This window comes from Pelophylax lessonae (assembly GCF_965119305.1).
Source record: "Pelophylax lessonae genome assembly, chromosome: 1".
In the NCBI taxonomy this organism is placed as follows: Eukaryota; Metazoa; Chordata; class Amphibia; order Anura; family Ranidae; genus Pelophylax; species Pelophylax lessonae.
This window is the reverse complement of record NC_138768.1, coordinates 756,523,005-756,546,927: the sequence shown is the minus strand read 5'-3', so window position 1 is coordinate 756,546,927 and position 23,923 is coordinate 756,523,005. Positions and strand designations below refer to the sequence as shown.

At 43.2% G+C, this 23,923-nt stretch overlaps 2 protein-coding genes across 2 annotated transcripts in view; one reads left to right on the top strand and one right to left on the bottom strand.

Annotated features, from left to right (window-relative positions):
* Window positions 1-5,039, top strand: part of WDR19 (WD repeat domain 19) — an 87,991-nt gene extending 82,952 nt beyond the window's left edge. The window contains exon 37 of the mRNA XM_082243513.1: window positions 4,896-5,039. The gene's annotated coding sequence lies outside the window, so the exon portion shown is untranslated. The remainder of the gene's footprint in view (window positions 1-4,895) is intronic.
* A 4,531-nt stretch (window positions 5,040-9,570) lies between these two features.
* RFC1 (replication factor C subunit 1) overlaps window positions 9,571-23,923 on the bottom strand; it is a 143,089-nt gene continuing 128,736 nt past the window's right edge. Inside the window, exons 14-25 of the mRNA XM_082269212.1 lie at window positions 21,863-21,972; window positions 21,256-21,370; window positions 20,944-21,032; window positions 19,534-19,671; window positions 19,335-19,430; window positions 19,156-19,254; window positions 18,703-18,857; window positions 18,510-18,627; window positions 16,917-17,062; window positions 15,129-15,342; window positions 13,996-14,181; window positions 9,571-10,032 (exon numbers count right to left, since the gene is read on the bottom strand). Coding sequence (XP_082125338.1) covers window positions 9,931-10,032; window positions 13,996-14,181; window positions 15,129-15,342; window positions 16,917-17,062; window positions 18,510-18,627; window positions 18,703-18,857; window positions 19,156-19,254; window positions 19,335-19,430; window positions 19,534-19,671; window positions 20,944-21,032; window positions 21,256-21,370; window positions 21,863-21,972 — 1,568 coding nt within the window. The 3' untranslated portion in view covers window positions 9,571-9,930. The remainder of the gene's footprint in view (window positions 10,033-13,995; window positions 14,182-15,128; window positions 15,343-16,916; window positions 17,063-18,509; window positions 18,628-18,702; window positions 18,858-19,155; window positions 19,255-19,334; window positions 19,431-19,533; window positions 19,672-20,943; window positions 21,033-21,255; window positions 21,371-21,862; window positions 21,973-23,923) is intronic.

The following is a 23,923-nucleotide window of genomic DNA, read 5'->3' as shown; positions in this document are numbered from 1 at the left end:
TGATTTCATCTAGGTTGGCTCCAAATAGACGATTCCCCTGAAAAGGGAGATTGGTCAAAGTCTTTTTGGAACCTAGGTCAGCTGACCGACATTTTAACCACAGCACACGTCTGAGGATCACTGCTAACTTAGATGCATGCCCTAACAAGGGAGTAGTGTCCAAGGCTGCGTCACAGATAAACCGTAGCCCTTGTATGATCTGTTCTATCAAATCAGATGTCTCCTGGGGAATATCTTTTCCCCTAAGATCTTGGCGTACCATTTTCGCCCATTCCGTAAGTGTCTGGGAAACTAGACCAATAACAATTACTGGTCTAAATGCTGACCCTATCAGAGAAAAGATAGTGCGGGACTCCGCTTCTATCTTTCGATCCACCGGATCCTTAAAGGACGAAGTGTCCTCCACTGGAATAACCGTGGCTTTATTCAGCCTGGAAATAGGCGGATCCACGACTGGTGGTACCGTCCATTTCTTAATGATGGATTCCTCAAACGGATAGCGTCTAGCAATACGCTTGGAAATAGTAAAGGTACGCTTAGAATGCTCCCATTCTCCTTTAATCTGATTACCAAAACATTTAGGTACAGGAAAAGCCTTCGCCGTCTTGATGGGCTTATTAGTCCCAAAAGGCCTTTCTGTTTCAGTTGCCTCTGCCGGTAAAGCCTCAAGTTTTAAGGTTTCTTGCACTGCCACAACTAGTGCGTCCACCAATGCTTCTTCCTGAATTATAGCAGGAGAAGAAGCGTCCTCCTCACTGTCTGAGGTGGCTTTACCTGGGATAACAGCCCTTGCAGAGGAACCTGCAACTGCAGTGACCATCTCTGAATCAGAGTCAGAGGTGTCAGATAGTATAGGGGTAGGCGGGGGTCGCTTCCTTGACCCCCGTCCCTGACAGGCCGCCTCCACCCGAGCCACCATAGACTCCAAAATTGCTGTAAATGACTCTATACTCTGTGCACCGGCGGGTCCCGAGGCCCCCTCGAGGGAAACAGGTGGGGGAATATGTGTGGCAGGGTCCATAATAACTCCAGTTACTTCCTGGATGATATAATTCAAAGTAAAGAAAAAACTTTTTTTTTTTTTTTGACCCTCAGCGCCACAAAAACCCCTTAGTGTTACCTGCTAGGGATCCCTATCGATCGAGAGAGAGAGAGATAGACCCCCAGGCTCACCACTTGATGTTCAGAGTTAAACTGCAACAGCTTACAGCGCTGTCTTAGACAAACAGGAAGTCTTTTGGCTGGCTGCCCAGGAAGAAAGGAGGCGGCTCCGCCCCTCTGCACGCCTTCCGGCGCCTCCCCCAAGCTCCACGAGGTGTAGAATCACCTCAAACATGGCCGCCCCCATGCTGGAGACACGAGGCTACGCCAAAATGGCGGCTCGTGCGATCCAGCAAAAAAAATGGCGGCGGCCTGTGCTGACTAGCGGTGTGCTGCAGGCACACAACACTCTCTCTGCATGGGGATATGGCGTGGTTGGCGGTACCGGCCCTGGCGGACCGCATGGCCGTTCGGGAGGCCTGCTAATAGCTGGAGATCTGATTTGGAAGGCAGTCTACATGTCCATGGCTTCTGACTGGTAGGTAGCTTATACTTACCCATAAGATTCCCAGAATGCCACAGATTACATCTTTAAAACATGTATACAATAGATTGTTAGCTCCCAAACCAAGCCTCCTGGCTTTTTGCACACATAAAATCACACTCAAAGTAGGAGGATTTGTGACATGTTATAGGATAGAAAGAACTCTTTCTTACCATACAGAGAGGGGCCCGCGTTCACCACAAAACCCGTCAGGGAAAAAAGGGGGAACATACTACTCACCATACCGGAACCAGGCGGGCACCAACTCCTGACAGTACCCCTCTCCACCGGGGCGGGAGGGCTGTCGACCGATACGGACGCCGTGACTCATGGTCTTTGGCGTTTCAGCGAGACGTTTAACTCGCGGGTTCAGTCCTTTTAATGGGACTTTGTCGCGGCCGACCCAGCGCGGAGCTATGGCCTGCACGCGCTCGTAGGCTGAACTGGGGTGACCACCGGATCTCAACATCCAGCCCGTCGCCCAGTTCAGCTTTCTTGCTTGAAGATCTCACAGGAACACTGGAGAAAAAAAGCTGTCTAAAAAATCCTTTAAGAAAACAATTCTTGCCAGGACCTAAGATCCCAGCAAGGTATCTAGGTCCTTACTCCTAACTAGACAGAAAATAACTGATTTGCTGAGGCAGAGAGAGAGAGGATATACCCTCTGGGACTGCCCCTAGGGTGTGGCCAGAGCTTTTTAATTTCCTGTCTAGTCCTGCTCCTGCGGAGGTAACATAACCCGAAGGTGGTGTATCACCGAGGACTACGTCTGTCGATGAGCGCTAGAGAAAACTGGGTTATGTGGTTGCCGGGAGGAATTATGCTGGAGTTTTCCTGCTCACCTGTTTGTAGAATATCCTTACCTGATGTCCTTCAAACCTATTCCTCTTAGGCCCACATTAGCTCGGGCTGCTCTCCCCTGGAGGGACATGCTGTGATTGCCTATGATTCTATATTAGGAACTGGATCTATGTCTCTGGTTATACTACTATGTGAACACATTCTTCACTCCTGAGAGACACATAGCATTAGATGATGTGAATGTACTTCCAGGCATGATGCCTGGTAAGGGGGGGAGTGGGTTGGTTTGGTGTTTTTGTGGGGAAAGTTTGTTTCTGTACTAAGCCCTGCATGGCTAAAACTTTTGCAGATCTGTTCTAGCATGGTCAGTTTGCATCTCTGCTTCCTCCTTGGGACCCACAGGGCACCATGCTGGTGTACAGTAGTTAGATTGTTGCTGACAGGGCACGCCCCTACCCAGCCATGCTCTGCTTGAGTGACACAGGTCTCCAGGTAGTAAAAGAGCCCTAGAAACTAAGGTCAGTGGAAGATGCCAATCTTGGTTATCACCCCCCCCCCCCCCCCCAGCCCTTGGAGCTGGGACTGCAGTCACGTGAGGGGACTTTGTGGTTGTGGTCATGTGACCAAATAGTGAGACATTAGTCTTTTGCTGATAGCCAAAGTCCTATTCCAGGATATAGGCTGAACACTATAGTGATTGGCCATCTCTGCCTTAATCCCCCTCAAACTCACAGCATATGAGGAATGCGTCAGAATTGCTCCAGTTCTGTGGAGCGATTGGAATAACATTGGGATTTATGCCCATTTCTTTCATATTTAGTATAGCAAAATAGGCGGTTGAGTCCTTATTGAAGCCTGAACTAGGCTGTACACATGCCAGGGCAATTTTAACTCAGCTTGCAGAGATTAGGATGTGGCACTCATTAAGGTTAATAGGTACAACCCCCAACCTCATGGTTGTAGCGTAGTATTTTATTACACATCCATTACCCCCAAAAGACCATCTGGGGAGGCAGGATCACCTCCTAAATTCCTGGTAGCCACAGCTCCACCACAGATTTATTTTCAGAGGGTGATACACTGCCCCTAGAGTGCAGCCTTAATATAATAAAGGCCCACTTAAAAAAATCTCCTCTGCAGCTGAGCCATTTAACTGCTTATTAGCGTATTGATTTTAGTATATTTTAAGTTAACCACTTCAGTACAGGGCATTTTTACCCCCTTCCTGCCCAGGCCAATTTACAGCGCTGTTGCACTTTGATTGACAATAGCAGGGTCATGCAACGCTGTACCCAAACTAGATTTTTCTTTTTTAGAAACAGCTTGAGCTTTCTTTTGGTATTTTTTCACCACTGGGTTTATTTTTTGCTAAACAAACGAAAAAAGGCAGAAAATAAATTTTTGGTTTCAGTTTATGTAAATAAGTAATTTTTCTCCGACACTGAAAGGCAGCACTGATAATCAGTGCAGATGTCCCCACTTAGGAAAGCCGCTTATGGACTCACTCTCCTCTCGCACTGGAACGCTGATCACCGCCACTTCCTGTTTACAATGTGATTGGACACAGCTGATCATGTGGTAAAGAGCCTACATCATAGGCTCTTCGCGCACAAGCGGCTTGTTCTAAAGGACATCACATGATGTCCACTCAGAACAATGAAACCCCCACACGGCTGTCATTCTGCTATAGGACGGGTGGGAAGTGGTGAAATAATTGGCAATAAGGGGTTTAATCCAAACCCAAAGTAATTACTTTTGGGCAGGCAAAAATCACCATGACCGTGTGCTCCTCACCTCTTGAAAACCTGAACTGAAGGAATATGGGGGCTGCTAGAATCTACCGCACCCAGTCAAACAGCGACATGAATCAAGCATGCAGATTGGGGGTTATCACTTATTATTAATCGTGTATGTTCCATGACACGGTCTCTGAAAGTATTAAAGCTGAATAAAAAGACTGAGTACTAGTTTTTTTTTTTTTTTTCAGAAAGGGGTTCACAATGCCAGGACCATACAGAAAGCGCAGTTAGTCTTGCCCATGCACAGTGGGAAGTTTGTTGTGAAACACCACAAAGTCACAGCCGGCTTCCCACAAGCAAGGTAGCCGGGCCGGGGACCTGAAGACCACCAAAGAACCAGCATGAGTGATGACAGCGCTGGATTCCTGGAAATGTCTGAATATAAAAAGTCAGCAGCTACAATATTTGTAGCTGCTTAGTTTTACATTTTTTTTTCACAATAACTGGTCTCGCTTCCTTGCCGTTAGTATTACCTTCCTCAAAAAGTAACACTTAAATTAATCTCCAGCTGCCCCAGTTCTTCCCAATAGCCATTATAAAAGGACTAAAGCTCATATGTAGATGAGCTTCTTGGTTGGCTTCCTAGTACATTGGGAGTCATGAGCTGCTTTGTCTCACCAATTTAGGTTCCATAACATGTCAATCAAAAACAATGCATATTTGCTGCATTTATTATTTTTTTTTTACATTTTTATTTCTTTCTGTTTTAGGCCTGGCAGCTGTTTGGCTTCTGATGGAATTTATGGTTTTCTATTTTTGTGGGTAAATGTTAACTTGTTCCGCCTTTGTAAAAAACCTTAAAATTTTGTATATATTTCTTACAGTGATGTGGCATTTATTTTAAATAAAGATTTCTAATAAACATAAGTCCAGTTTTGCATTCATATTCCCATGCATTTTTGTAGGTGTTGCTTTGCTTTCTGTCTGCCGATGCAGTATTTATCCTGTGCAGAAAATGGAAGTTGTGTGAATTATACTTATGTACATGTGTATACAAATTGAGTGGAAAGGTAACGGGGCAAGATACTGCAATTCCACAGATATTGTACTCCCCTTCCATTATCCAGCTAGGTCAGGTGAAGCCATAGTGGAAGCTGCCTCACTTAGCTCCCACCAATGTGCACTTGATTTTTTAGCAGAAAGTCCCGGATCCTCCTCCCAGCAACTGAAAATACCGTAGCTATACTAAAACACAAGATTTATTATCAAGGTAACGGAGAAATTATACACGAAAAACATTACCTCTGCCTACAGAAACAAGACTTGCTTTATTGCAATTGTTGGAAGCAGTATTTGAGACAATCTCAGCATTTTACATCATTTTAAGGCACAGTAACATGAGTCTGTGCTTTGCCCATGCAAGTCTGAGCAACAGCTTCACTTTAAAGCCGGCCCCATACATTGGTCCAGGGAAGCAAAGTGAAATTCCACTACTTCCATGTCTGGAGTAATGTACAGGGAAGAAAAATGTCCATATGAGCCGCACATCTCTGCAAACATCGGGTAAGAAAGTAAAAGCCTGAGCTCCAGCCAGGCCATGCCCCCAACACATTTCACTCCACCCCCATAGCTTTCTTATTTGGGGTTTGCAGAGCTGTGCAGCTCATATGGACATGGACTGTACATTCCTCCCAACACTGAGGTAGTGGAATTTCACTTTGTTTCCCCTAGACAAATGTAGGGTGCTGGCTTTAGAGTGAAGCTGTTGCTTAGATTTGCTGCTCATTTGGACATTTTCTTCCCTGTACATTGCTGTCTGGAGCCGGTATGCGCACCATCCTAGCCTGCACTCACGGTGGTCGGCTTTATTGATTAAGATTCCTTTAGCCTGAGCAGCATTCCACAATTTCAGTTTAGGGTCCATGTTGGGAGGATCATGTTGCTCACACCTTCTTCCCATTTGACAGTGATGGAGCTTGGCCACTGCGGCACCCAGTGTTGCATGTGTAAAACATTGTTCCCCTTTACATAATACAGAGGTGATCTTTGATGCATAAAGGTATCTGACAATCTGTCATAAAATAAATATGACTGATGTGGACTTTCTATAGTAGTTTCCTGGCTGTTATAGTGACAAACTGGCTTCAGCATACAGTCCAAGACCCCCACATGCAAATCTGGAAAGTCAGAACTTCTTATTTGTTATACAATTAGTAGAATAGCCAGTAGACCAGCATTTTCAGAAGTAAAGCTAGAACCCTTTATATTGCTCTCATGACATGTTTCTTTTAAATAGCTGAATCTCTTTATTTTAGCCAGGGGCAAGATATAGCAAGAAAGGATGGATGCAGAAAATTCTAAACCACACTTAAAGTAGATCTACACATTACAAACTTTATTTAACAGGGCTAAATGGCCTTGGGATATGGACTGACAAGTGCGTTAGGGGCAATTGATGCTGGTGCCAGTTTTTCCACTAGATGTCCTTGTGTATTTCAGCGTTTTTTTGTTTTTTTTAATTACGGTTTGTTGGTATGGAGTAGCAGAGTTTAAAAATTGGTTTAAGGCAGCACATTGATGACGATGTCATTATGCGCATTCTGTGATTGCATGGGCACCATTTTTCACATCCCCGAGGCAGACAAGTGTTTACAGCGATAGCAAGGTACTGGCTGTATTGAGCTGCAATCTGGATACAACACCTGCACAGCTCCACAGAATGCAGCAAGTATTTGGGGACATCAGAGGGGTTTTACAGGCCTACAAATCCTCAGCAAGCCATGGCCTTGTACAGGCAAAGAGTGATGGTTATGATGTGTTGGGCTCCCAAATACCTCTTATCAGGTAGGAGGACCTTCTGCACAGTTCACACTGCAATGGATTCCCAAAGGATCAAATAAGCTCTGAATCCTTGCCCTTAGCTGGTATTTCAACTATTGCAGGGGCACAATCCTCTACTTCCTTTGTGTCAATAAGAATTTTCAGCACCCATATCTTAAATGTGTGATCAGCTTACAGGGGTTCTCACTAGCATGGAACCCCTGGGACTCAAACATGAGCACTCTCCTTTCCAGGGAGGATGAGGCATTTTAATTCTCAGGATGAGAAAGGGGATGTAGAGGATGCAGTGTACCTCCACTTACAAGAAGCGATCTATGTTGATTGGGCTCACCCAGAGGGGTGGTTTTCACCAACAAAACATTTTCCTAGAGGAGAGGAGCTAGGAGTGGAGGCTTCACACAGACCACAGAAACAGGGGGAGGGAGATTCAGTCAACACTGCAGAAAAAGCAGGATAATAGAAAGACGAAAACTGACCATGCTATCATGGATCAGCAGCCATGTGTGGTCAGTTTAGAGACAAGAATTGCCAGGATCAACCAGGTATTCTACTACATGGAAATTTCTAAATTACATTGCAAAAATCACAGTGCAGTTTATACTGCCTTAAAGAGACAAAACATGAATTATTTTTTTGTTTTTAGGTTTACAAACACTTTGGGATATTCCAACCTAAATGTCTGTTTGTGGAGCTGAAGGGGAGAAACAAGCAAGACTATGTAAAGTGAGTCATAGAAATGTTCCCCTACTTCCTGGCAGGACAGAAGAGAGGAAATGTATCCAGTGGAGACAGAGTGAAATGCTTTTTCTTTTTAGTTAAATACAAAGAGGTTTAAATCTCCAAAACGTTTTTTAGTGTGTTTTTCTGTATCGGTGACAGCCACTTCTCATTTTTTTTTCCCCGGTGTTATTGGCTGACAAAATTGACTAAATGTGAGCTAAGAATCTCCCTAATGGAGTCAAGTTAGCAATGAATGCCTTTGGCCTTCTCCATGTAATCCAGAATTCTGCAAATGCTAGTTGCCTAGCTGTCACTGTGCCTTTCTTGCTTCAACATGTTTATGGACACTGACCTAGTACAAAGTCTGCAGATAAAGTGTTTGCACTTCACTGGCCGCATGCTTTACAGTGCACTGACTAAGAAACTGAAAGAATTTTGTATTTTAAAAAGAGGTCTGCAAGATAACCTAGTAAACCTAGACAAATAACTGGCTGCCAGACCAAGATCATAAGGCAAACTAGTCAGGAGCTTAGTACTCTGATTGTCTAGAGCCAAAAGCTGCTACCTTGATCTGTCTCTGCTGGTGGCAGGGCCGGTGCTAGACTATTTTACGCCCTAGGCAAGACCAGCTACTTGCGCCCCCCCCCCCCCCCCCAAAAAAAAAAAAAAGGGAAGAGGTTAAAAACTCCTCCATGTCATACCCAGTGACCCTGATCCGATGGTTCCTCCATGTTATGCTTTCATACCCAGTGACCCCCCATATTCCTCCATGTTACACCCAGGGACTTTGATGCTTTACCATGTCACACCCTTGGACCCTAATATTCCTCCATGTCATCCTGTCATACCCACTGACCCTGCTGTTCCTCCATGTCACACCCAGGGACCCCCGTGTTCCTCCATGTCATGCTGTCATACTCAGTGACCCCAATGTTCCTCTATGTCAGACCCTGATGTTTTTCCATGTCACACCTGGGGACCCTGATGTTCCTCCATGTCACACCTGGGGACCCCAATTGCTCATGGCACACCCAGGGACCCCGAACTCCTGTTACACCCGGTGACCCCTATCCTCCATGTCACACCTGGTGACCCCGATTCCCTTTCATAACAGGGATGCTCCATGTAACACCCAGGGACCCCGATCCCCTGTTCTGGGGACACTAACTGGGCGGTATGAAGAGAGTGGCCCCCACTCTGCCCTCCTTCACAGTGATCCTGCTGATTCCTTCTCCCAGGATGCTCCTCTCCTGGACCACAGTGCTCACCACAGCTCCAACCTGCTCCTGGTGGAGGGAAAAGCAGCAGTCAGAGAGCTCCGCATGTCCATCACCAACCTCCTCAGGCCATTCCGGTGCCTCGTTGCTTCTGCCCCAGTAAAGGTTCCGCCCTCCAGTGCCGAGCTCCGGTTCAGCTCTCCTCTGCTCCCTGCTTAATACCAACCCAGGGAAATGAACGGCTGCCTACCAGCTCAGTGCAGAGAGTCACTTCCTGCCTGGGGTTAAGGCTGTTCAGCCCTAGCTGAAGAGGATCATCATGCAGGCAGCACTCTGGTGGGCTCCATTCCTGCCTCTTGGGGCCCCTCCAACAGTGGTGGAAAGCCAGGGCCTGATAGTTCCACCACTGCCCAAGACACCTGGCATCTTTCTCTGTCCCTTCTTCCTCCCCTACCGCCACCTCTCCCCTCAGCTCACAATAATCATTCATGGAGAGAGAGTGCCGACTCCTGGCTGCGCCCCTAGGTGGCAATGCACCCTAGGCAGTTGCCTAGTGGAAGCACCGGCCCTGGCTGGTGGCTATGGGTTTCCACATTCTCTCATTTCTTGCACAGCTTTTTTTCAGTACCTGACAAAGTTAGAATGATCAGAAGATATCAAAAACGTATGCTTGTTCTGTTATACTACTTTAATGAGAAATTATATATAGTTATATTAATGTATCATACAAAACAAAAACATTCTGTTCAATTTTCTATTTACAAAAAAGAGCAGCAAAGACTGTAAAATACGTACATCGGAAAAGAAAGTGCTGGAGGGGAAGATATGGAAGCTTGATGAGCTTTGCTTGATTAGTACACTGTATAAAAAAAGCTTCTCCTGCTACTGTACATGGATCACTAAAGTCCTGGAATGGGAGCCTACTGCTCCATTTCTCTCTACACCCACATTGGGGTCTCATTCTGTAGAGGAGCCACTGTTCCCTGAAGGCGGTGCATACAAGCTTGGAGTCCACTGAACACATTTATCACTTAGCCTTCTTGGTCTTCGGTTTAGACTTCGGTTTTTTGCCTTCAACCTTTTCTGCTTTGGATGTTTTGGAAGGTTTTGATGTTTTTGCCTTTTTAGCCTAGTGTGGGAAAATAAAGTGGATTAGAATGGAAGCAATATGTCTACCTCTACAGGCTACGTTTAGCGAGAACATAAGGATCATTTTTCATACAGATTTGTAGACATTTATTTTGTATAAATCAAACACTTCAGCCAGCATCCTTGGTACACAGCAGCTGAGAAAAATCTCTGTTGACTTACCTTTAACTTTCATATCTTGGAGTACAGTATACAGGCAAATTGATCATACACCATGGGATATAGGCTTGTACCTTCAGGTGATTGGATACTGGCAAGCTTTTGAGCGCAAGGCTTAGTGTCTAAAGGCCCAGGATACTGCTATAGATCTGGTGGGGTGAGCACTCAATGACAATGTGTTTAAGAGCATAAGCTCTTGCAATCAAGTTCCTGATCCACTGTGCAATGAAGGATTCTGAAGCAGGGTGCCCCTTGCAAGGTCTCGGAAAGAACAAACAGGGAAACGGTCTAAAAGAAACCAGCAGCTTTTGGGTACACTCTAATGGCTTGGACTACGTCCTGGCAATGTAGAGAGAAATTCTTTAGATGTTTAGGAGCAGGGCACAAGAATGAGATGAAATGCGAAGCCAACATTTGGAAGAGAAAATGATCTTGGGCATAATATTTTGTGAAGTATGAGGAAAAGCTCTGTACAAGAATGGGCCACCAGTTCAGATACATGACTGACAGATGTGATGACTAACAAAACAGCTAGTTTGCTGGCAAGAATCTCCCAAGGGAATATCTCCCGATGGGCTCCAAAAGGGTGGTTTATGCAGGGCAATGTGTGCCAAATTAGGAACCCTGAGAAGTACAGGATGCTGTAAAGGGGCTTTAAAATGTTACTAAACCCAGGAGCCTGCATTCACTATATCTGGTCTCCCACAGTACACGGAAATGCATTCATTTAGTAAAGAAACTGCTAAATATCCTTTCTCATCAGCAGTATATAGCAGTCTTGTGACTTCTATCAGTGTCTAGTTAAAGCTTGTAGGAGAAGTTTTCATACTGCACTAGCTGTCCTGTCAGGATGCAGGACCCCTGACCATCTGGCTGGTGTTGATTGGCCCTGTGCTGATCACATGCACCCCCCCCCCCCCAAAAAAAAAATGCTCTAGCAATACACCCCAAACTGAACATGTGCAGCCTGACTCCATTTACTTTGTCTTATCCAGACATGTTTTGGGGGCAATCCAAAAAGGGGAGGATCAGTGCATACAGGCTCAAATAGCCTTTTTACACAATGCAGAGGATTAACTCCTTAGGCTCCACAGTTTGTATAACAAGCATGCTTTACTGCATATCATTTTAGTGTTATGTGTTTAGTAGCACTTTAACACGAGACATGCTGTGAATAAAGTATCACACAAGGGAGTCAGAAGCCAGAGGCCTTAAAAACAAAACAAAAAAAAGTATGATTTAAGCCCATACTTGCACTTTTGGGGTGCCAAGAGCTAGATTCTGTACAAGACCTGTTTGTAGGAAGGCACAGAGTAATATCCAGGACTTAACAGACTGCACTCACCCTAGGAAAAGTAAGATTTCCAGGTATGCTACTAGATCTTCCCGGTAGTGGCTTTTTTGCTTTTAACAAGGTAGGAATCACAGACTTTAGAAACCACTTTAACCTCCAAGACCTGGGTATAAACCGCTATGCCCTAAAGCCAGGAACTTTGAAGCAGGGTGAAATAGCTATATAAAGAGGCAGGAGAAGAGGGGGCGGGATGACACAGGAAAAAGGATCAACCACCAAGAGACTCAACAGGACCATAAGCATCAATCCAAGTAGACCACACTTTGTCAAACTTCTTTGGACAGTTTCTACTCACATAGGATAATTTATACAGTGGCAAGACTGAATTAATTGCAGAAATCCAATTAGCCAGTGTGGGCTGCTTCTATTCTAAGGTGGATCTCCCTCCATGCATAATAAAGTCCATCAAATAAGAGTAACTTCATACACCTAAAAGGCAACATCATTCATGATACCCAGAAGAATCATGAGCAGATCAGGCTGGAGAGACCAATCACCAAGGTCATTTAAAGTATCCAGGACCGAGCCCCAGTAAGGGTGGATAGCTGGACATGTGGCAGAAGGTTCCAGTAGAGGAAAGACAGCGGGTGCAGATAGGACAAACTTTCCTGTAGATGGCCGCTAATCTTTGGGGGGGGGGGGGGGGGGTAATTTGTGATGTAGGAGCCTGTGCAGTCTTCCCATTCATCAGTGAAAAGTTTCTGTATATTCGTTTGCCATTTATTGAAAGCTATATTAGACATATGAGACCGATAACCGAAGGTATAGGGTAGATAAAGGTTTATCCAGAAGTCTGGATTCTCTCAATTCGATCAGGTGCCAGAGTAATTGACTCCTGGAGTTGGGCTCTTGCAACCTAGTCTTTTAATAAAGAGGTCTACTGCAGACACATTAAAAAAAAAAGTTATCCAAATTGAATTCAGGTCAGCTCCACTTCAGATCAGCTTGTACAGCAGCTCTTTGTGGCCCTAGTGAGGCCACACTGGCCAGCTTAAATGAAACCATGGGTGACATTTTCTCGACGTACCAAATCCCTCTGATACAAAGGCTGAACAGCCATTTCAAACATCTGTAAGGATCATTGTGAACTGAGAAAAGAGAACTGACACTTGCAATGAGTGAGATAAGCACAGTCATTGTGCAGAGCTGTGAACGGGAAGCACAATCTGCGAATGGGATGCAGAAATGTGTTTGCCACCATTTACATATACATTAAAGATAATCTACATTGCTAGTCGGTATTGCAAACTATAAATTCTCAACAATAAATTTCCAATTAAAGCTGCACTCTTCACTATGCTCAACCCACTACAACTGTAAAGGTTTACCAAGCCCATAAAAAGAATTAAAGCTTTTAGATGGAGCGCCATCTGATGGTGGCATCTAGTATTCTGTTGTGACCATATCTGGTCTACCGTCTTTAAAAGTATCAGTATGTCTAAATGGTTGGACTTCAGTCCTCTCAGTTAAGGGGAGGGGGAAAAAAAAAAAAGGGAAACCGGTCTACTTGCTGGAGGCAGGGACCCTGGGTTGTAACTCTTCTATTGAGTAAAACAACAAAAATCAGTGATTCACAATAACCCCAGAGTCATCTAGTAATCATAACAAAAGATGATTTATCTAGTTGCCAAGGGTTGGTATATTTTATGCATCACTACTTAGACCTCAGTCATGTGCTAGTTAGTTATAGCCATGCATTATCTTGCGTCCAAATTCAATAGTGAAATTAGAAACGTTTGATTTCCTAGAGGTTTAAGGCCCTGTTATTTTAATATGCGAATTATTAAGGACCCACACATTGCTAAAGGCCACTACAGATTATTAATTTAGTACCGAAGGATGAAGGCTTTAATAAACGCTATTAGTATCCAAATATAGCACAATATAAGCCGAGGGTACAGAAGTCACAACTAAGAGCGGTGTTAGCACAGAGAGCGCTCAAAGCAAAAATCAATGTTTGCTTTTTTAATAATCCGCTTCTTTTTCCAACTGGGATTTAACATTTTTATTTAGGAATTACTTTTCTTTTTATTTAATAATAATGTGCCTGGAGGGTCTATGTAACAATTGGTATATAATTTCTTAATAATTCCCAATATAATTCACATATTATTTAAACAATTTCAATGTCCATAAAGATTGCATTTCCTTCATTACCAGAACTGAGCATGCTGCAGGGAACAGGAACAGCATCAAGCACCCACAGCAAAAAAACTAATTTCATCTTACATCAGTTTGAAACAGTAAAAATCGCCAACTGCATACTAGACTGGACAGTGAAGTAGCAGCAAACTGATGGGGGAATCATCTCTCTGCTCTCTCCCCCCATCATAGGGTCTCCTGTTAGCACATAAGCACTGCAGCACAAATGACTGGCTATTTGAGAAAAGAAAGCAGAAATTGCTGATAACTGGAGAGATAATGAGTTACCTTGATCATGGCATCTCCACCTACATCTTCATTTTCTTCGGCCTGATTGTCTTCATTATTCACTTCCTCATTATATTCCATCTCAGGGGCTGAGCCAGTTTCTCGTTTAGTGGCTTTTACCATTTGCAGAGAGTAAGGGGTAAGATGAGCCTCTTTGTTGTAGCTGCGCGTAAAAGCGCTTTTCACCTGTGGCAGAAGTTTAATTCAGTCTAGGAACATACTGTCACGTGTGTACCATTTAAAAGCACTTATAAAGCACACAGCTAAACTAAAAGGTGTGGGGCAATGGTATATTGCAAAGGTTATATGAAAAACACCATTATAAAAGATCTAAAAATCCTAAAGCTTTAATAAGCACATATCCTAGATTCAATAAATATTTGAAAAGCTTTATGTCAGGTAGTGTGCAAGATAGGGGAGTTGATTTACTAAAACTGGAAGGTGCAAAATCTGGTGCAGCTGTACATGGTAGCCAATCGGCTTCTAAATTCAGATTGTACAATTGAGCTTTGACAAATAAACCTGAAAGCTGATTGGTTTCTATGCAGAGCTGCAGCAGTTTTTGCAGTCTCCAGTTTTAGTAAAGCATCCCCAGGGTTTCCACTACTTTGCGGCTATGGCAGTTACCATTATGGAAACTTGGCAAGTTTCTTGGTTTATTCCAGTTCACACAATCTGAATGTACTGGTTCATAATGTAAATATTTTCAGTCGTGATTTTAAAGGCAATTATAGATGTCTATTGTCTCCAAGGATGGATATCTCCAGCAAATTGCAGTGAAAAGATATATTCTTTATTTCCGTGGATAGAGTCCAGCTACTGCATGTGCACTGGACTGCAATTTTACCCACAGGTATAGTTATGTCACAGAAAACAAAATAGGGACACTGAAAAAAAAAAAAAAACAACCACAACATGGTTTCACAGCTAAACCCCAGCAATTAGATTTCAATTGTTTAATGTAGTCAGCGCCTTGAGACAAGGTGTACCATGGTAGACTGCACTTTGCCAAACCAACATGCAAGCATTTTCTCATTATGTTGTTCACACATGCTCCAAAATTATTAGGGTTACACACAATTACATAAAAACCTTGATTATTCTGCTCATTTCCGGTTAACACTAATTCTTACCTTGGAGTCAACTTTGGAGAAAGGGCTTGGTTTTCCTCCCCAGCTGCTGATCTCCATAATGTTATCAAAGTCCTCCTTCATTAAGTAGTATGCATCCATTAGGTCCACAACTTCCTGCACACCATCTGAGCCCTGGCTTATCAGTGGCTGCACTAGTCTGTCCCTCATGTAGGACAGGTAATCCAGATTCAAAGCACCCTTACTTGTCCGCGTTCTAAGTCATAAAAAAGATTACGTATGATCAATAAATTGTAAAATTTGAGGGGAATCGGCAAATACTAGAACAGACAGAATCTGGCAGCTGTGCATGGAAAACAATCAGCTTCTTTCATTTTCAAAGCTTACCTGGACAAGCTGAAGATAAAAGCCGATTGGTTACTATGCACAGCTGCTTCAGACTTGGGGGGGGTGATTTTACTAAAACTGCAGCTCCCCATCTAGTGCACAATCCAAACGAAAACACCCCTCACAGCTCCCTCCCACAAAAAGCAAAAAACAAAGAGAAGGTTGTAAATTTATTGTACACAGAGGTTTTTTTTTTTTTTTTTTTTAATGATGTGCAATTTTGGCAGCTGGGAATTGGTTTATGCACCAGACAGACCTGCATCTCTTTTAATGGACTCACTAGAAACACTATCCACCTACTTGTGGACTTATCGAACCGTGAAGAACACGGTTATACTTATCTGCTCTGTGCAATGGTAATGTACGAGGGGTCTCTTACCTCCTCTTTGGAGGTTCCCTGCCGGTGCCCTCAGCTTGTCCTCTTCTGCAAGTGCCCCTGTAGCAAGCTGGCTGCGCTCCTGAGCTGGCCATGTGAATCCATAGAAACACACAGTGTGGCTCGGCCCCATCCTCTGCCTCTCAGAATTTGATTGACAGCAGCAGGAGCCAATGGCTCCCGCTGCTGCCTTTGTGTCCTGTGAGAAGAGGAAGAGCGCTGCTGCAGGTGGGCACAGCGCTGGATCGAGAAAGGACTTGGGTGTTTAGGGAGGTGAGAGCGTGATACAATTACAGAGACATTTTTTACCCTACGGCAGAGAATGCATAGAGGTAAAAAAAATTTTGACTTTAAAACCACTTTATAAACACCCACATTTGATACAGAATCTAGACCAAAGGCTAGGTTATCTGCGTGTTTCCACCGAATGTATCAATTCAGGCTTTACAGCTAAACTCCAGCCTTTTCTAGCACAGTGATACAGTCTCCACTTATGTACTGATATTGTTTGCTCTGATTGCACAGCACAAAGAATTGATAAAGTCCACCTCATTCCCTGGATGGAGATGTCTAGCATCTTCTAACTATCCACTTCAGCCCGTTGCCTTCATGCATTTGATTTCAGTTCTTTCAATAATGGAGGCTATGGTGGTCTGCATGTAATTAGTCTATCTAGAAACTCACACTGCTCCCGACTCACAACCACCCATCAGGGCATTTTAAATATTCCCAAGAGACAGCCCACTGCTTGCCATTAGGGCTAAGGAGAGGAATAGGGAAGCAGAGTGTTACGAATGTTTCTAGGAAGCTATGTACATTACGTTGCTGGCCTCTCACACCTGCTATGATCTGCCTGCATTGCATAGAGAAGCAAAAAAAACCTAGTAATGATGTCACTGGATCTAAAATAAGGCACATCATTAAAAACGTAGGTTTTTTTTTTTGTTTCATTTTTTTATTTCATTGGCATGCTGATTATAGGAAAGGGGACCAGGCAAACATTTGCAAATTAAGCTTCAGCATTATATATTCAGCTGTTAGAATCCAGAGAAGGAGGACCGTTATACCTTAAAGACGTGTGCATAGCCAACTCCTGTATAATACGATCGTGTTTCCCAGTAGAAGAATATTTCCCAAGCCAGCTAGGAAAATGTGGAGGCTGAGACATGTAACCCCTCATCAGTTCCCCAGGCAGGACACTGGCATAGATGGCCTACAAAGAAAAAATTAGCAACGTCACACGCTTCAAAAGCCTGAAACAGTACCATGTGCTGGACAATTTCAGATATATACTAGCTGCTTACTGAATGTGTTCTCTATCACCAGAGAAATATGGAGGCTGTTAATGCAGTTCTGCTTTTGAATATACAAATTGCTTGGCTGTTATGATGACCCACTGACTTTAGTACTTCTATGGGCACACAGGTCTTGGAAAACTACTTCCATCACAGCCTAATCATATCAATGTTTTGCTTCCTCAATTAGGAACTTTAAACTTTATTCCACAGAGACCAATGGGTCTCTACTGAATAAACTGGACTGGTTTGATTAGTCGCAATCAGCAGCGATAATAATGAATACAGAACTATGAGACACATGGAACTTAAATAAACCCGTACAGAGAGAGAAATGGAGGCTGCCACTTCCAAAAATAGTTACTTGACAGTCATACTGGTTTATTGCGTTCAAAACTTCCCGAGTCACCAACCATTAATGACCATGTAGGCAAGTCAATCTAGAGCAATATTTGAACTCATGATACCCAAACCTTCAAGTCAGGGATTTAGAACGTTTTTGCAGGAGGTGAAAAATGTCAGTGTGGTTATATTGCTCTGTATGGGCTTTCTTTAAACATTACCTGCTTCTGCTATATAACCCAAGTCAGGAATCCATTTTATAAAGTCTTACACATAGTAAAGCTAGTACAATGCAGAAAAACTAAATGCTTTCCAATAAGATTATCTCCTACTGACAAAAAAAAAAAAAGTTCCCTTCCGCATTGGTGGCTTTGAGATGCTCTTCAAGCTGGGTACACAGTAACCGCTGGGTTGCCCAAGAATAAAACTGACCGCTCCTGTCAGAGCCGCTGTATGAACCATGCATGGTTAGTTCAGTGATCTCCCCCGCTGAGCTGTTGTGTTCTGACAGGGGGACGATCTCTCTCTGCCAGAATGCTACAATCAGAGCTCTCTGCCATCGGCTGAGAGCGCTGATCAGGAGTCAGTCGGATGCTGGTTTTCCAGCTTGCACAGCTGACTTCTGTCAGACAGACCGGCATACACGGGCCGGATGTTTGCCAGTTTTTTTTTTTTTTTTGAGCCACCTGTTGTCTCCCAGCATTCGGTTTGCGTGTACCTGGCTTAAAAGGCTTATGAGTGAAACAGAAATGATGGCACTGAAAGAGCACACCTGTATCTGAACAGCTGATCTGTAATATTTGTTTCACCTTCAAAGAGAAGAAACATTGACTCTCTCTTTGTGAAAGAGAATGCAGAAGTGACCTAATACATAAAGATGTCAAAAGCAGGGGTGAGATTTTAACTATTCTGCAAAAGCCACAAACATGGACACACTATGCAAAATGGAGACCAAATCGTCCAGCACCAGCAGTCAGTGGAACAGAAGTGCACAATTAATGCTCCGGTTTGTCAGTCACTCACCTGTGTAGGCAGGAGACTCCAGGTCTGCTTACTACGGATAGCCCTGTCTACCAGGTCACCATCGCATATGCTATCAGCTGTTTTGCTTAGCAGTAGTAAGTGCTTCTTCATGTTCCCACTAAAATAACAAAAGAACAATTATAAAACTACAGGATAGCACAGAGAAGATTGTAAAACAGTCCAAAGTCCTCACCCTGATGCAGCTGGCTTCACATGGATATAATTTTCCTGAACAAAGAGAGGTGCTATCGAGTAGTCATGGAAGAAGAGGTCCAGCTTGTCTATAAGCGTCATGTGGGAGTTGTCTCCATCACAACCAAATACTTTGCGTACAACATCAAATGGACCCTGAAAATAATTACAATTTATGAACCACAAGATGCCCCATAATTACAAGTGCAGATTTTCTAAGGTTCACTCTGTAGCTTATACAAGCATTGCCTGCCTTGTGTTTAGCTGCAATTAAAAAGCACTGCTAAATAAAGTATGGCATTTCTTCAAAGCTGAATATATTTATCCAATTGTATAGAAATTATTTACAAATTAAGATAACCACTAAAACTGAAAACTTTATCCCAACCTAACTAAATCATCTATTTGAAACTTGTTCAAGTTCAGGAACTAAGCAACCTAAAATCTCACTTACTATTTTGATGTCCTTTTTGGCATTATTCGCATTTATCTTTGCTTCATCGTAAGTCAAGGCCTTATTTCGAGCACTCCACATACAGAGGTTATGAAGAACCTTATGGAAAAAAATACAAAGTCAAATTTTTTGTTACTGAAGATAAAAAATAAATAAAATTGCTTTGTAGAAAGTCTCACCTGCCGAATGTCTTGGTTGGCCCCAAGGATAATTTCATTCATAGCTGGTGGTGGAATCTTCAATCCTTCTTTGAATGCCACAGACATCATAGCCCCCTGCATATACCAAGTCCCAAATCTTATACTGGTCACCAAATTCAAATAGAACATCATATTTAAACTTCATGCACGATCAAGAGAAAAGATGTGGAAATCTGACCTTTATCTGCTCCACTCTGGGCCTCTGGAAGCGGAGGTCGAAGCAATAGTTAGCCAGTGACCGAATTTTGGAGTGATTTCGATCATTACACATACATATAATGGGGATCTTTGATTGTTTGATCAAAGAGATTAATTCCTGAGAAAAAAACAGATAACACGAAAACCATAAATTTATCTGCAGACTGGTTCATAAAAATCCCATGCAGTGTTGTCAGCTCTGCTGGAATAATTAATTCCACACATATACAACCTATGTCCTACTCTGCATACATTGTTTTTTTTCTTTTCTTTTTTTCTTTAAGTAAAACAGTGCGTCTGTTCTACTTTCCAAGAACCTGCCTGCACATTGGAGTTGATTTATTAAACCTAGAGAGTGAAAAATCTGGTGCAGCTCTGCATAGAAACCAATCAGTTTCCAGGTTATTTTGTCAGTTTAATTGAACAAACTCAAGTTGGGAACCGATTGGCTAGCATGCCCAGCTGCAGCAGATTTTGCACTCTTTTTGTGAATCAACCCTAGTGTGTAGGCATTTTAAAAAGAAAAGTTTACCTTTTGACAAAAAATATTAAATGCACATTTTTTTTGCAGGTAAAAAAAAAAGTGCATTTATTATTTTTTGTTGCAGGAGCATGGAAAACATTGCAGCAGCAATCAGCAGACCTCAGACCTCAAACGAGCAAGCTGATGCACGCCGACAGGAAGAATCCAGTGATCACATCGCTCACAGCGCCATGTTAGTTTCATTGAGAAGTACAAGCCGATAGCTGCTAAGGCTTTCAGGACTTGTTGTTTCTCATTCACAGAGAACTGTGAATGAGTGATGCAGGCGGGCGGAGCCCTGTTGGCCAAGTTTTCTGTGAATTTTGACAACTGGCAGGGGGGAGATCCCCTGCTAGCTGTCACAGTGGGGGAGCGGGGGCCAGACCTTTCATACCATACCATGTAACAGGTTATAAAAGGTGAACTTATCCAAAAGATTAGCAAAATTATCAGCCACAATTGGATCTTAAACGTGAACTCCACTAACTGCATGCAATGCAGGTAGGCTACTCTACTACTATGTAAAGCAAACTATCCAGGACGATGACTCCTACTAAAAAGATCAGCTATTGATACTGCTTTAATAGCAGCCAGCTACACACAAGTAATGTAAATTAGATGTGTAACACCGTGATAACATCAAAGTAATGGCTGCGTAGTTCTAGGTGAATGTGCAGCATAGGGATGCACTAATCAATAAAACTTACTTTATAGTACAAACCAGTCCTATATGCACTCCAGTAGAAAACACAATAATGAATGACTCATTTTAGCAATTAATAATATTACAAAATAAAATTAAAATGTAGGTTAAAACAACTGTGCCCATTGGAGGCTGGAGTCTCTACAATAGGGCAATAGACTTGCCTGTACACCCCCTCTGTCTTCATTTCCTGCCATACCATCCACTTCATCCATGAGCAGAACATGCTTGTTAGTTACGGAACTGCTTGTCCCTGATAAATGACAGAAATTTGAAGTTATGTTGTCAGAGAACAGTAACTTGGCATTGCACATCAGATTATAGAGTCTCTCCCTCTCCATCCAATCAAAATCCACCTATGCTCTTTCTCTAGCACAGATCAGACAACAAAGATTAACACCTAGTTTCTATTGCTATACTTTCTCTAACAATCTCTAACCGAAAGCATGTGTATGCTATAGAGTAATATGCTTTACCTGAATAAAATCCTTTGATGCTGGTATTATTTAGCGATTCTGCCACCACTTCCTTCATGCTGTTTTTGCTTCGGGTATCACTGGCATTTAGCTCCACGTAACTGTAGCCAAGCTCCTATTTCACAGAGATGTCATTTTTTAGAAGGACCAAACATCATCCTACACACATCAGAAACATTACAATCACAGATCATGCTACTTAAAAGTCTGCTCTTTGCCCACGGAGGCCAAAGCAACAGGTTTGCTTTAATATAGACTTCCACAAACAATTACTTACCACCCTTTCACTAGCTCCAGCTGCCACAAGAGAAAGCACTGCCCTGTGTAAGTTAGGAGTCAGCTCAAACAGGGTAATGGACTCCTTGCGTGATAGCATTGAATGACCCAGAGCTATTACACAGGGCAAGCCACATACTCCTCCATAATTGGAAGTAGCAGGTATCTCCTTTAGCTATTAGCACTGAATGGAGCAGGAGGAGAGTGATGTAGAATAATAGCAAACACCTCCACTTTACTTTTTTCCCCCCTATACTTTGAAAATCCACAGAATACAGCAGGTGACATTATTAAGGTGAAGTCTGGAAAAGACTGAGCACAAACAGTTTACCTCGCACACAAGCACTGCTGTTGTGGTTTTTCCAACTCCTGGTGGACCAGATAGCAGAGCTGCTTTAGATGAAGATCCGTCATCTTTCCCTCCAAATTTGTTATATTTTGCTGAAATACAATTTCGTTGTGAAAAAAAACCAGTAAGATACAGAGGTATTTTCTAAACTATGCTTACAGTTCACATACATTGAAGTGAACACAGTAGTATAGTTTGCTTTGATGCAACATCATATGAAAAAAATAAAAAAATCCCGATCTAAAACCCCTAGGATGACAAAGTGTACCTGTCGCCCATAAAGGAGGAACTGAGGCATACTTTGTGATGTGTAAAGGTGCAGGGTTATTAAGAAAACCTCAAATTAAAACTCAGCCGAACTAGTACAGGGACCTGCACCTTAATGAATGCCCAAGGTACAGAAGAAAGGCTGAAGGACAGGGCCACAAAATGGGTATGTAGGGGCCCCACAGAAACGCGTGGGAATCATTGATACACAAAAGATGAAGACATGTAAGTAAGCATCTCTGATGTCCACAGAAGGAAAGTTGGAGGTGAGAAAAACGAGGAAGGAGCTAAACTTCCACTTCCCTCACTCATCTGAGGTCCAAGCTGTCCAAAAAGGTTAACAAATATCCCCCCATTCTGGAAAGTGGGGACACACCTTGAAGCAGAGGGGATGGTTGTCTGAGGATTTGGAAGACTATGAGCTAGAACTTGCACAGCCTCTCTGCAAGGGAGGATTTTCAAGTTTCCTGGAGTTCAGCTATAAAGTATAACTAAAGGCAAAACTTTTTTTTCTAGTTTTGGGTAGAGTGGAGATTGATTAGAACACCTGTCAGCTTTTATTGTTATCTGTGCCCCCATGAGGGAGATTCACCTTCTCTATTTGTCCTGTTTATTATTTTCACTGAAAGTGAAAGTAAAAGAAAAACTGGATTTTTGTCTTACCGTAAAATTATTTTCTCTATGTTCATTGACGTACATAGCTCCATATCTTCTTTGACCCTTAGGCTATGCTGTTCTCCTTAGGAGGAGAACACTAGGTGGAAAAGAATTGACTACGCCTATAGGAAAGTTCAAGGGGTTATATACTCCCACTTCCCGCTATAGGGCTTCAGTTTTGTAACAAGCACTGTCAGAAGAATACATAGCCCAACTCAGATGGGTGGGTGCTGTGTCCGTCAAAGAACATCAGAGAAAAGGATTTTACAGTAAGACAAAAATCCTTCTCCTTCGTTCATTGATGGACACAGCTCCATATCTTCTTTGACCCTTGGGACGTCCCAAAGAAGTGTCAACATGAGGGGTGGGAAACACAGCAATACACAATTCCCAAAAGGGCTAAACCTGCAACAGCAGCCTGCAAAACGCTCAGGCCGAACGCAGCATCCGCAGGTGCGAGTACATCCACCTTGTAAAACTTTGCGAATGCATGCACAGACAACCACGTGGCTGCATTGCACACCTGGGCCACTGACATCTGATGACGGAAGGCCCAGGAGGCACTAAGTGCCCTTGTAAAATGCGCCTTAACAGGGAAAGGAGGAACCTGATGGAATAGGCCTGCACCACCGCCTGCCTGATCCATCTGGACATGGTCGCAGCAGATGCGGCCTATTCTTTACAAGATCCATCCCGTAAGGACAAACAAGGAAATCAGATTTCCGAATCTACTCAGTCGCCACCAGGTATACCCTGATTTCCCAAACCACATCCAGGGAATGTAAAGCAATTTCTTTAGGATGTTTCGGCTTAGGGCACAAGGAAGGCAACACAATGTCTTTATTTAAATGGAAACCCGAGACGACCTTAGGAAAGAACGACTAACAGGGACGTAGCACAACTGTGTCCATGTGAACCACCAGGTAAGGTGACCGACCGGACAGCGCAGCCAACTCTGACACCCAGCGTGCAGAAGTAATAGCCACCAAAAAGGCCACCTTCTCTGACAGAGTAAGTGCACGAATATTTTCAAAAGGTGGTTTTTGAAGAACCGACAGTACCAGATTGATTTCCCATGGAGGTAGCAGGGACCTTACCGGAAGAGTCAAGTGGCGAACC